General features: G+C 36.8%; 1 protein-coding gene across 4 annotated transcripts in view; it reads left to right on the forward strand.

Annotated features, from left to right (window-relative positions):
- The window catches only part of OPHN1 (oligophrenin 1), a 629407-nt gene that overhangs the window by 584036 nt on the left and 31833 nt on the right, over positions 1 to 13538 (forward strand). For 3 of the 4 annotated variants that reach the window (XM_005899246.2, XM_070365370.1, XM_070365369.1), the window contains one exon: positions 13010 to 13333. The exons of the other annotated variant lie outside the window; for it this stretch is intronic. In XM_005899246.2, the coding sequence (XP_005899308.1) occupies positions 13010 to 13333 (324 nt within the window). The remainder of the gene's footprint in view (positions 1 to 13009; positions 13334 to 13538) is intronic. 4 annotated transcript variants of the gene reach the window in all.

Below are 13538 nucleotides of genomic sequence, written 5' to 3' on the forward strand. Positions count from 1 at the left end.
TGCAGAATGCTAAACAGCTTTTTCACAGCAAAGGAAACAATCAAGAAAGTGAAGAGACAACCTACAGAATTATATGAAGATATTTGTAAACCATATATCTAATAAGGAATTAATGTCCAAAATAAATAAGGAACTCATACTACTTAAGAATTAACCCAATTTTTAAAGGTCAAAGTACCTAAATAGACATTTCTTAGAACATGACATATAAATGGTTAAAAGATATATGTAAAGTTGCTCAACATCACTATCACCAAGGAAATGCAAATCAAAACAACAATGAAATATCACCTCACACCTATTAGGATGATTATTACCAAAAAATGACAAAAAATAGTAAGTGTTGAGAAGAATTTGGAGAAAAGGGAACCCCTTTATATTGTTCGTAGTAATGCAAATTAGTGCAGCTATTATGGAAAACAGTATGTAGGTTTCTCAAAAAATTAAAAATAAACTACCATATAAATTTGTCAACTGCCTGGTTGAGTGTCCCAGGTATGCTCAAACATTCATACAAAGCCCCTTTTCAAAGACTTGGAGTAATATTGGTGCTTGGTGTTTTAAAGTAATCTCTGCCTAATCGTTAGCTAACCAAAAAGCTAACTAAGCAGTGTGTTTGGTGTCCACACTCGACAAATGATAAAGATTTAACAGAAATGGGTGGAAAAAGTCAGTAAACAAACTAACAACAATAACTAAAACAAATAGCAACAACAACAAATTGGGTAGGAGAGAGAATGTGATTTCCAGAGATGCTATATTACTTAAACTGTCCAGTTTTCAACAAAAAATATGAGCTATGTAAAAAAAACAAGAAAGCATGACCCATACCCAAAAAGAAAAACAAAAAAGTCCGAATATGGCTTCATAAAGACTAATATTTGAATATTTATAGCAGCTTTGTACATACCAGCCAAAAGCTGTAAACAACCTAAATGTTTGTTAACTGACAAATGACAAACCAATTGTGACATATACATACAATGGAGTACTACTCAGCAATAACACACAGGAATGAACTACTGATACATAAATCATCCCTATCCTCCAGGTATATCAGGTTCTTTCAAGACCTCTAGCATGCCTCATAATCCAGGCCTCTGCACTTGCTATTCCCTTTGCTGGACACATTCCCCTGCACCTTCACATGACTGGGTCATTCTCATGCTCCAGGTCCTGAGATCTGGTCCAGATAAATGCCATCTCCCCAAAAGACCCTCCTTAACCACACCCAGAGTGGCTCTCCTTGGTTGTTTGCCTCTCCCCTCAGTTTGTTTCACTCGTGCCACTTGCTAATAATTCTTCATATTTTGTGATCATGCTACTTCTTTTTGGTTGCCCATAGAATAATAGTTACCAAGTGTGTCAATTAAAAAACAACACTACCAGTAATTCTATTTCTGAATATATATCCAAAGGAAATGAAATTAGTATATCGAAAAGATATCTGCCCTGTCATGTTCATTGCAACATTATTTACAATAGCCAAGATATGGAAATATCAAAGTGAAATATCAACAGGTGAATGGATAAAGAAAATGTGAGAGGTACACAGATACTTACCCAGAAACACACAGACACACACACACACACACACACAATGGAATATTATTTAGCTTAGATAAAAAGAAGGAAAGTGTGTAATTTGTGACATGGATGAACCTGAAGGACTTTATGCTAAATGAAATGAACCAAGGACAAAAAGACAAATGCTGCATGCTCTCACTTATATGTGAAATCTAAAAATGTCAAACTCATAGAAGCAGAGAATAGAATGGTGGTTGCCAGAAACCTGGGAGAGAGTGAAGTGGGGAGGTGTTGATCAAAGAGTACAAAGGTTCAGTTGTGCAGGATCAATACATTCTGGAAATATGATACAACACTGTGATTGTCGTTAATAATACTATATTGTATACTTGAAGTTTATGAAAAGAGTAGATCTTAACTGTTCTTATCACACATAAAAAATGGAAACTATGTGAGGTGATTGATATGTTAATTAGATTGAGTGTGGTACTCATTTAACAATATATTCATATATCAAAATATCATATGTATACATATACCTTAAACATATACAATGTTTGTCAATTTTATCCCAATAAAGTTGGAGAGAAAACCAGCTCACATGGATTGAATAAGTACTGTGTTAGGTGGAATTAAGACACCATCCCTGGCCTCAAGGAGTTTATAGGCTAAATGGAAATAGATGATAGATAGATAAACAAATAAATGCCATTGAGTAGAATAATTGTTAGTATGGAACCTGCACCAGTTCTAAATGGGCCTTTCTCCTCAGTACTCTGTGGAAACCATTTTTTGTCAAGATAACCAGCAATCTCCATGTGCTATTCCACTATTCTTACCATACTCAGCTTGTGAGCAGCATTTCAGTTTACTAATTCTTCCTTCTTGAAACATTTTATTCATTTTGCTTTTAGGACACCAAACTCTCCTTCTACCTCACTAGGCATTCCATCTCAGTCTCCTCTTGGTTTTCCTTCTCTTCTCAATTTCTGCATGTTGGAAGGTCCCAGAGTTTTGTTTTGATTTTCTCATTCAGCTTTTTCTGTCTATATTTGTTTCCTGCATGATTGCATTGTCTCACAGCTTTAAATATCTTTTAAATATGAAGATGATATCCAAATTTGTATATCTGGGAGTATTATCTTCCTTTTTCCCATCTTAAACTCACTGCGCAACAGTTCTCCTTAGATGACTCAAGGAAATCTACAATTTAAAATGTACAAATACCCTAGATTGCCTATTCCTCCTCAATCTGGTTTTCCTCTGGTCTCCCTCATCTAAGTAATTGGCAATGTTTTTGTTGTTGTTCAGTCACTAAGTCATGCCCAACTCTTCATGACCCCATGGACTGTTGCATGCCAGGTTCCTCTGTCCTCCACTGTCTCTGGAGTATGCTCAAATTCATGTCCATTGAATTGGTGACACTATCTTAAATATCTCATCCTCTGCCACCCCCTTCTCCTTTTTTCTTCAGTCTTTCCCAGCATCAGGTTCTTTTCCAGTGAGTCAGCTCTTCCCATCAGGTGGCCAAAATATTGGAGCTTCAGCTTCAACAATAGTCCTTTCAATGGATATTCAGGGTTGATATCCAATCTCTTTGCAGTCCAAGGTACTCTCAAGACTTCTCCAGCACCACAACTTGAAAGTATCAGGTCTTTGGTGCTCAACCTTCTTTACAGTCCAAGTCTCACATCCATACATGATTACAGGAAAAGCCATAGCTTTGCCTATATGGACTTCGTCAGCAAAGTGATGTCTCTGCTTTTTAATATGCTGTCTAGGTTGGTCATAGCTTTCCTTCCAAGGAGCAAGCGTCTTTTAATTTCATGGCTGCAGTCACCACCATCTGCAGTGATTTTGGAGCCCCCCCAAATAAAATCTGCCACTGTTTCCATTTTTCTCTATCTATTTGCCATAAAGTGATGGGACAAGATGCCATGATCTTAGTTTTTTGAATGTTGAATTTTAAGCCAGCTTTTTCACTCTCCTCTTTCACCCTCATTGAGAGGTTCTTTATTTCCTCTTCACTTTCTGCCATTAGAGTGATATCATTGCATATATGAGGTTGTTGATATTTCTCCCAGAAACCTTGATTCCAGATTGTGTTTCATTCAGCCCAGATGAATTGACAGTACCAGTCACCTAGTTAGTAAGGTCAAAAACTTTCAGATCATCCTTGACTATTTGCTTTTTCCCTCATATCTAATTCATTAGCAATTCCTGTTAGCTGTATGTGCACATTATATGCTGAACCTGCTAATTCCTACTGCTACCTTACTAGTTGAGCCAGCATCATCTTTTACTTGAGTGGCTACAGGAGCTTCCAAACTATTATCTTTACTTTTCTTCTTGCCTGACAACAGTTTGTTCTCTGCAGCAGCCAGAAAGATATACAATCTTTTAAAACTGGAAATCAGATCATATCATTCCCTATGATCTAAATTTCCAGTGACTTCTCTTAATTTTTAGAAGAAAATTTACATTTTATTTTGCATTATATGGTCCGCACATATGTTTTTTATCTCATTTATGAACATCACTATCTCTATGCACCCTTTGTTCTCTGCTCTGATCTCACTGGTTTTGCTGTTTCTTATAGATGTCAAACTTACCCAAGGGCCTTTTCATTTGCTGTTTTCTTGGTCCTAAACATTCTTCCTCCAAACTTTGCAGTTTCACTCCTTCATTCAGATCTCTGCTAAATGACATCTCTTCATAGAGACCTTCTCTGAGTACTTTATTTAAATAGATCTTTTTCCTCCTCCATTACTGTCTGTCCTTTAAACTGCTTTATTTTATTCATATCACTTGCTGCCATTAATATTTAACAGCATGTTTATTGTCTGTCTTTCTCAATAGAATATCAGATCCACTTTCTTCACCAGCCTCTAGAACAATTCCTATATATTGCATGTGTTCAGTAAATACTTGTAGAATAAATGAGTGGGTGTAGAGGGAATAATGAAGAGAAAAAGATCACCCAGCTTAAGGGATCACCTCCTTAGGAGATGATATAGCATTTAGGGAAAAGTGGAAGGGAACATTCAATGCTTACCCTGTTGTTCCATAATCTCATTTTAATTGGATAAACTCACTTATTTGTCTATTCACAATCTCCCCAAATACACATCAGAAAATATAATTTCTATGCCAGCAGAAAATTTTCACTCTGTATCCCATAGTATCCAGCATATCATATGTCCTCAATAAATATGTGTAATAAATGAATGAACTAGGTGTTGGTAGACCTGAGATAAATGTCATCTTGGCTCCTAGCTTGCTGAATAACTTGGGCTAATCATTTCCTTATTCTGGGTCTTAATTTGCCCCTCTGTGTGATGAGGTCTTCATGCCAGAAGTTCACCAATGGGATCACCTACCCTAGCCATACCTTTTTTTTTTTTAACTGAGATATAATTCGTACGACATAAAATTCACCCTTTTCAAGGGTAGGTCAGTGCATTTAGTATATTCATAAGCTTGTGCAACAGTCTAATTCCAGAACATCTTCATCATCCAAAAAGCGCCTTGTACCTCCCAATACTCCCCTCCTCCTTCATTCCTTATAATCACTAATTTACTTTCTGTCTCTATGGGTTGCCTATTCTGAGAAAATTTCATATAAATGGAATCATACAATCTGTGGTCTTTTTTGTGGCTGGCTTCTTAGGATAATGATTTCAAGGTTCATCCATTATGAAGTATGTATCAATACTTCATTCCCTTTTATGAATGAGTAATATTGTATTATATGGATATAACACATTTTGTTTATCATTCATCATTTGCTGGATACTTGGATTGTTTCCACTTTTTGCTATAATACTGCTATGAACCTTTATGCACAGATTTTTTATGTGGATGTATGTTTTCAGTGATTCTTGGTGTATATATAGGAGTGGGATTTCTGGGTCATACAATCACTGTATATTTTATCTTCGAGGAATCATTTTGAGGCTATTTTTAAAATCAGGTGCACCATTTTACTTTCCCACCAATAATGTATGACAATTCCATTTTCTCTGCATTTTCGTCAGCACTGTCTTTTGTGTCTTGATTTAGTAAAATTGTATATGTTCAAGTTACACAAAGTGATGATTTAATACACATATACCTAGTGAATTGATTATTACAGTCAAGCTAATAGACATGTATTTATTTATTTATTTATTTTAATGACAGTACCTTAAATCCACTCTCTTCGCAAATTTCCATTATTCAATGCAGTATTGTTAGCTATACTCATTATGGTATACATTAAATTTCTATACTTATTCATCCTATATAACTACAGCTCTGTATCCTTTGGCCAACATCTCCCTATTTTCTCTATCCTCTTGCTCCTGGTAACCACTGTGCTCTCTGCTTCTAAGTATTTGACTTTTAAGCATTTCACATATAAATGAAGTTATGTAATTTTTTCTTTATTTGTCTGGCTTATTTCACTTAGCATAATATCTTTTTTTTTTTTTTTTTTGGGCTCTTTTATTTTATTTTTTTATTTATTTTTTTATTCTTCCAATTTTATTTTATTTTTAAACTTTACATAATTGTATTAGTTTTGCCAAATATCAAAATGAATCCATACAGGTATACATGTGTTCCCCATCCCGAACCCTCCTCCCTCCTCCCTCCCCATACCATCCCTCTGGGCCGTCCCAGTGCACCAGCCCCAAGCATCCAGCATCAAGCATCGAACCTGGACTGGCAACTCGTTTCCTACATGATATTTTACATGTTTCATTGCCATTCTCCCAAATCTTCCCACCCTCTCCCTCTCCCACAGAGTCCATAAGACTGTTCTATACATCAGTGTCTCTTTTGCTGTCACCGGTTATTGTTACCATCTTTCTAAATTCCATATATGTGCGTTAGTATACTGTATTTATGTTTTTCCTTCTGGCTTACTTCACTCTGTATAATAGGCTCCAGTTTCATCCACCTCATTAGAACTGATTCAAATGTATTCTTTTTAATGGCTGAGTAATACTCCATTGTGTATATGTACCACAGCTTTCTTATCCATTCATCTGCTGATGGACATCTAGGTTGCTTCCATGTCTTGGCTATTATAAACAGTGCTGCGATGAACATTGGGGTACACGTGTCTCTTTCCCTTCTGGTTTCCTCAGTGTGTATGCCCAGCAGTGGGGTTGCTGGATCATAAGGCAGTTCTATTTCCAGTTTTTTAAGGAATCTCACACTGTTCTCCATAGTGGCTGTACTAGTTTGCATTCCCACCAACAGTGTAAGAGAGTTCCCTTTTCTCCACACCCTCTCCAGCATTTATTATTTGTAGACTTTTGGATCGCAGCCATTCTGACTGGTGTGAAATGGTACCTCATAGTGGTTTTGATTTGCATTTCTCTGATAATGAGTGATGTTGAGCATCTTTTCATGTGTTTGTTAGCCATCTGTATGTCTTTTTTTTTTGGAGAAATGTCTATTTAGTTCTTTGGCCCATTTTTTGATTGGGTCGTTTATTTTTCTGGAGTTGAGCTGTAGGAGTTGCTTGTATATTTTTGAGATTAGTTGTTTGTCGGTTGCTTCATTTGCTATTATTTTCTCCCATTCTGAAGGCTGTCTTTTCACCTTGCTAATAGTTTCCTTTGATGTGCAGAAGCTTTTAAGGTTAATTAGGTCCCATTTGTTTATTTTTGCTTTTATTTCCAATATTCTGGGAGGTGGGTCATAGAGGATCCTGCTGTGATGTATGTCGGAGAGTGTTTTGCCTATGTTCTCCTCTAGGAGTTTTATAGTTTCTGGTCTTATGTTTAGATCTTTAATCCATTTTGAGTTTATTTTTGTGTATGGTGTTAGAAAGTGGTCCAGTTTCATTCTTTTTACAAGTGGTTGACCAGATTTCCAGCACCACTTGTTAAAGAGATTGTCTTTAATCCATTGTATATTCTTGCCTCCTTTGTCGAAGATAAGGTGTCCATATGTGCGTGGATTTATCTCTGGGCTTTCTATTTTATTCCATTGATCAATAATTCTGTCTTTGTGCCAGTACCATACTGTCTTGATAACTGTGGCTTTGTAGTAGAGCCTGAAGTCAGGTAGGTTGATTCCTCCAGTTCCATTCTTCTTTCTCAAGATCGCTTTGGCTATTCGAGGTTTTTTGTATTTCCATACAAATTGTGAAATTATTTGTTCTAGCTCTGTGAAGAATACTGTTGGTAGCTTGATAGGGATTGCGTTGAATCTATAAATTGCTTTGGGTAGTATACTCATTTTCACTATATTGATTCTTCCAATCCATGAACATGGTATATTTCTCCATCTATTAGTGTCCTCTTTGATTTCTTTCACCAGTGTTTTATAGTTTTCTATATATAGGTCTTTAGTTTCTTTAGGTAGATATATTCCTAAGTATTTTATTCTTTCCGTTGCAATGGTGAATGGAATTGTTTCCTTAATTTCTCTTTCTGTTTTCTCATTATTAGTGTATAGGAATGCCAGGGATTTCTGTGTGTTGATTTTATATCCTGCAACTTTACTGTAGTCATTGATTATTTCTAGTAATTTTCTGGTGGACTCTTTAGGGTTTTCTATGTAGAGGATCATGTCATCTGCAAATAGTGAGAGTTTTTAACAGACCCATCACAAGCATGGAAATTGAAACTGTAATCAAAAATCTTCCAGCAAACAAAAGCCCCGGTCCAGACGGCTTCACAGCTGAATTCTACCAAAAATTTAGAGAAGAGCTAACACCTATCCTGCTCAAACTCTTCCAGAAAATTGCAGAGGAAGGTAAACTTCCAAACTCATTCTATGAGGCCACCATCACCCTAATACCAAAACCTGACAAAGATCCCACAAAAAAAGAAAACTACAGGCCAATATCACTGATGAACATAGATGCAAAAATCCTTAACAAAATTCTAGCAATCAGAATCAACAACACATTAAAAGATCATACACCATGATCAAGTGGGCTTTATCACAGGGATGCAAGGATTCTTCAATATCCGCAAATCAATCAATGTAATACACCACATTAACAAATTGAAAAATAAAAACCATATGATTATCTCAATAGATGCAGAGAAAGCCTTTGACAAAATTCAACATCCATTTATGATAAAAACTCTCCAGAAAGCAGGAATAGAAGGAACATACCTCAACATAATAAAAGCTATACATGACAAACCCACTGCAAACATTATCCTCAATGGTGAAAAATTGAAAGCATTTCCTCTAAAGTCAGGAACAAGACAAGGGTGCCCACTTTCACCATTACTATTCAACATAGTTTTGGAAGTTTTGGCCACAGCAATCAGAGCAGAAAAAGAAATAAAAGGAATCCAAATTGGAAAAGAAGAAGTAAAACTCTCACTATTTGCAGATGACATAATATCTTCTAGATTCATTCGTATTATAGCAAATGAATGGCAGGAGATTTTTCTTTTTCTTTTTTTTTTTTTTAGATCTTTCTTTTTTAAGTCTGAAACAACCAACCAAAGTTCATCCACTGATGGATACTTAGGTTGTTTCCATATCTTGTTATCTTTTAATTCTAGCCATCCTAAATGGGTGTGAATTCATATTCATTTAATCCTCATCACTTCTCATAGAACAAGCGTTAGAGGCTTAGAGAGGGTGTGTAGTTTGCCTAATTCACACAGCTAATGAATTACAGAAAAACAACTTGCATTCGTCTTATTCCAGAGCTCATTTATCTACTGTAATATTGTACTCCCTATAACCTCTTTGAACATTGTTCTGAGAAAGAACAAATCCCTCTACTCACCACTGTTTCCCAGTAGCATTTCATTATCTTACCTCTAAACTTGTTATTCCCCTCATATATAGTATTATAATGAGTCCTTTCACTATCATCATGGACTCCCTCCCACCTCCATATCTAAGCCCTGTGCGTTCCACTCCCTTAATAGCCCTTGAATCTGTCTCTCTTTGCTGCTGCTGCTGCTCCAGTTTAGATCCAGCAGCCCCCATTTGGTCTCCCTACCTCCAGTCTCCTCCAGTCTCTCTGGTTCAGTCTACTCTTCGTCATGAACCTAAGGGCATATTCAAAAAACACATGTGATAGTGCCACTTTTCTGGGAAAAAAAGTCATGGTCCTCTGCAGCCCAATGATAAAACTCATATTCCTGAACATGGCATTCATGATATAGCCCCACCCTACCTTAATAACTCTTCTCCAACTACTCACACTTTTTATCTAAAATTGGTTCCTATGCTCAAACCACACTAAATATTTTCTTTTACATTTTCTTAAACAAACCTTGAACTTTCATTCTTTCAAGTTGCTCTCTCTTTGAAATTCCCTTTCCCTCTTTTTCCATCTATTGCAATCCTTCAATATTGCCTCTTTCACAGTATTACCTCTTTCACAAAATTTTCTTCAACACCACCAGAAAGAATTAGCACTGTCATTCTCGTAGTGCTTATTTGCATGATTCTACCTGTATTATAATCATTGATCTATTTCTCCTGCTGGAATAGTGTGCAACCTCTTAAAGCTATTCCCCATCACTTGCCTACACTTAGAAGAGAGGCCTCTAGTTGGCCACTTGCCTATTTATGAGGCCTCCTTTTCTGATACCTATTCACTCCTAGTTCTCTGCAGTTTCTGAAGCTGGCTTTTGTGTTTTCCCATGGAAATAGATGGCTGGTTAGAGAAAGGGGATGATGCTGAACAGGAGCAATGAACGCTGTCTTCAGAAAGAGTATGTACTCTGAAAACAGACTTCAAGCTATGAAAACTGGCTCTACCATATTAGTTTTGTGACACTGAGACTTTTAGGGCCTTCGATTTCTTATCTATAAAATGGGACTAATAACAGTTTACAGAGTAGTTTTGAAGATTATGAGAGATAATCCATGTAAAGCACTTAGAACAGGCCCTGACACAAAGAAAGTGTTTAAATAAAGGTATCTGTTTTCATTATTATTATCATTGTCATTATTATAATTATTACCATTTTATCATTATTATTCAGCATATCCCAGAGCCTTGAAATGGTTTTCGTGGCAGAATAGCCTAGTTCCAAATCCCTATTGCTGCTATCATTATATGTCTTATTTCCAAGCCAGGAAAAGATCCTTTCCAATGTGGAAGGTAGTGGCCTGAGACTGTGTTTGTGGATCATCTTTATGAGACTGGACCTTCTTTTACTGTATTGAGATGGTGATGATACCATAGAGCATGACCAATCGCTGTTGTTTTCCCTAAATGAGAACAGGGACGGGAATTTCCTAGAGTTTCTTCACCAAAAGAAAGCATTCAGACAGAAACATGTAACTGAGATGTTAGACTCAAAGCATGTGGGAGAATGAGTTTATATCACTTCATGTGTGACACAAGAATTTACTTCATACTTTCTAGAAGGTATGTGTGTTTGAGGTTAATCCTAAGTGCTGGAGGTTAGATGGCCTCTGCCACAAGGCATCTTCTGGAAGCATGTGATCTAATTACATTGCACTTTTGAGCTATGTCAGTAGTATTATTATTAATGAGTCTTTGATTTTTTTGTTTGACTAGTCTGATAGCAGTTGTACTAGAGTTAATAAAAGCAGGGCTATGTATCTACCCTGGGACCAAAGTAGGGGAGCTATAGAGGAACTCCTTGGCTCTAACCCTTATGGTGGTAGCAGCAGTGCAGTCATCAATAAAAAGCTCCCAAGAAAAAGAAAACTCCTGGGGAAAAATTCTTTGAAACAAGACTTACTCTTTCTTTCCCCATGGAAACTCTTGCCCCACTGCCTACTGAGAACATAATAGTATAAATAATAACTAGCAATTATTGAGTGTTTATTATGTACCAGGCACTGAAATAAGTATAATACCTCATGTAATCATCACCACAACCTCATGAGGTAGGTACTATTATTATTTCTTTTACTGAGGAAAAAATTTAAGATATAGAGAGATTATGAACTTGCCCAAGATCTCACAGTTGGTATGTAGCACAACTGGCTCCAGAACCTGCAGTTCTTTTAAAATTTTATTGTGGAGAGTTTCAAATGTAAAAGGAAATTGTATATTTGATAAAAATATACAGTATAACATACAGCATAACATATTCCACATGTCCATATTGCCCAGCTTCAACATTTACAACTACATGCCCAATCTTGTTTCATCTATACGCTTACCTATTTCCCTAAAACAGACATCATGTCATTTCATCCATAAATGCTTCAGTATGTACCTGTAAAAGATGAAGACTCTTTTTTAACCAAAATCTCAATACCATTGAAATGGCAACCCACTCCAGGACTCTTGCCTGGGAAATCCTATGGACGGAGGAGCCTGGTAGGCTGCAGTCCGTGGGGTCGCTAAGAGTTGGACACTACTGAGCGACTTCACTTTCACTTTTCACTTTCATGCACTGGAGAAGGAAATGGCAACTCACTCCAGTGTTCTTGCCTGGATAATCCCAGGAATGGGGGAGCCTGGTGGGCTGCCATCCATGGGGTCGCACAGAGTTGGACACAACTGAAGCAACTTAGCAGCAGCAGCAGCAGCAGAAATACCATTATCATACATAAAAGAAAAGAAACTAAACAAAATAGTAATTCCTTAAAAGCAGTAACTATCTGGTCAGTGTCCTAATTTTCCTTCTTACATTTAAAAAAAATTAATCAGGATCCAAATAGGACCCATTTGTTTTAATTGCTTGACATAACTCTCAGGTCTCATTTAGCTAACCAGAACCTCTGTTCTTAACCAGTACACTCTGATCCAGGCTTTCTATTAACAAGGAAGGTGACAATTTCCATATGGCAGGAGTTCTCAATTAGGGGTTCATTAACAGATTCAGGGGGCTCTATGAATCTCTTAAAATTGGTTTTCAAAATTTTACATGTATTTGTGTAGGTTAATTTTTTAGGGAGAATATCCTTGGCTCTCATTAGAGTCTCAAAGCTTTAATTAAGACATAAGACAACTGAAAAGCATATGCTATTGTCATAGGAAATTGTAAACCACAATAGCTAGGGGAAGGCCATAAAGTGGCTATTGAGGATGGAAAAAGAAGTTAAATTCAGTTTAGCACATTACACTGAAGTATTAGAGATATTTATAAATAACTTTTTTTCCCTTTATTTTATTTTTAAACTTTACAAATTGTATTAGTTTTGCCAAATATCAAAATGAATCCGCCACAGGTATACATGTGTTCCCTATAAATAACTTTTGAGATAAATAGAAATAGTTGATTATTAACTGATGTCTGTATTTGAAAGTAATATAATCTTGGCATATTGTGGTTTTGCTGAATTGTGGTCATGAAAATAATCAGATCTTGAATTGAATTCCTTGTGTTATGAGACCTGTGTCTCCACATGAAGTGAGGTAGCTAGAGACTGATTTTTGTGGGATATCATTGATTTGTTCCATAACAAAAGCTCCTTTGAATATGTATATAATTTTGCAATCTTATGTCTACATGTCTAAAAATGAAAAGGTGATAAAGGTTGTCATTAATCTTTCCTCTACACCAACTTTTCCTAGATGAAATTCAACATAGAACACCCAATGGTACTATCAGCAGCAGCATAGAACCCCCCAAGCCACCACAATACCCCAAAATGCCTATGCAAAAAAGTGTGGAAGCAGATCCTGGGAGGAAGTCCCCAAGCAGGCTTGTTTCAGATGTCAAGTTGGAGACCTGCCTCGAGGTGGACGTGGGGAAGTTGGTGTCTAGGCTGCAGGATGGAGGGACCAAGGCCATACCAAAGGCCAGCAATGGACCTGTGCCAGGCCCTGGGACCACTAAGGCCCCCTCTTTCCACATAAAGAGATCAGCACCTCGGCCCCTGGCTCACCACAAGGAGGGTAAGTGCTTGGGAATTCCATGAGGAAGAGAAATGACCTCAACTACTTTGCACCTTGAAACACCTATGAGGTTGTAGGTATTTAAGTAGAAATCTGTTCGGGTTTATTACTACTAATGTTGAAATCCTCTTTGCGACCCTATGGACTATAGCCTGCCAGGCTTCTCTATCCATGGGGATTCTCCAAGCAAGAATACTGGAGTGGG

The sequence above is a fragment of the Bos mutus genome, chromosome X (assembly GCF_027580195.1).
Source record: "Bos mutus isolate GX-2022 chromosome X, NWIPB_WYAK_1.1, whole genome shotgun sequence".
Taxonomy (NCBI): domain Eukaryota; kingdom Metazoa; phylum Chordata; class Mammalia; order Artiodactyla; family Bovidae; genus Bos; species Bos mutus.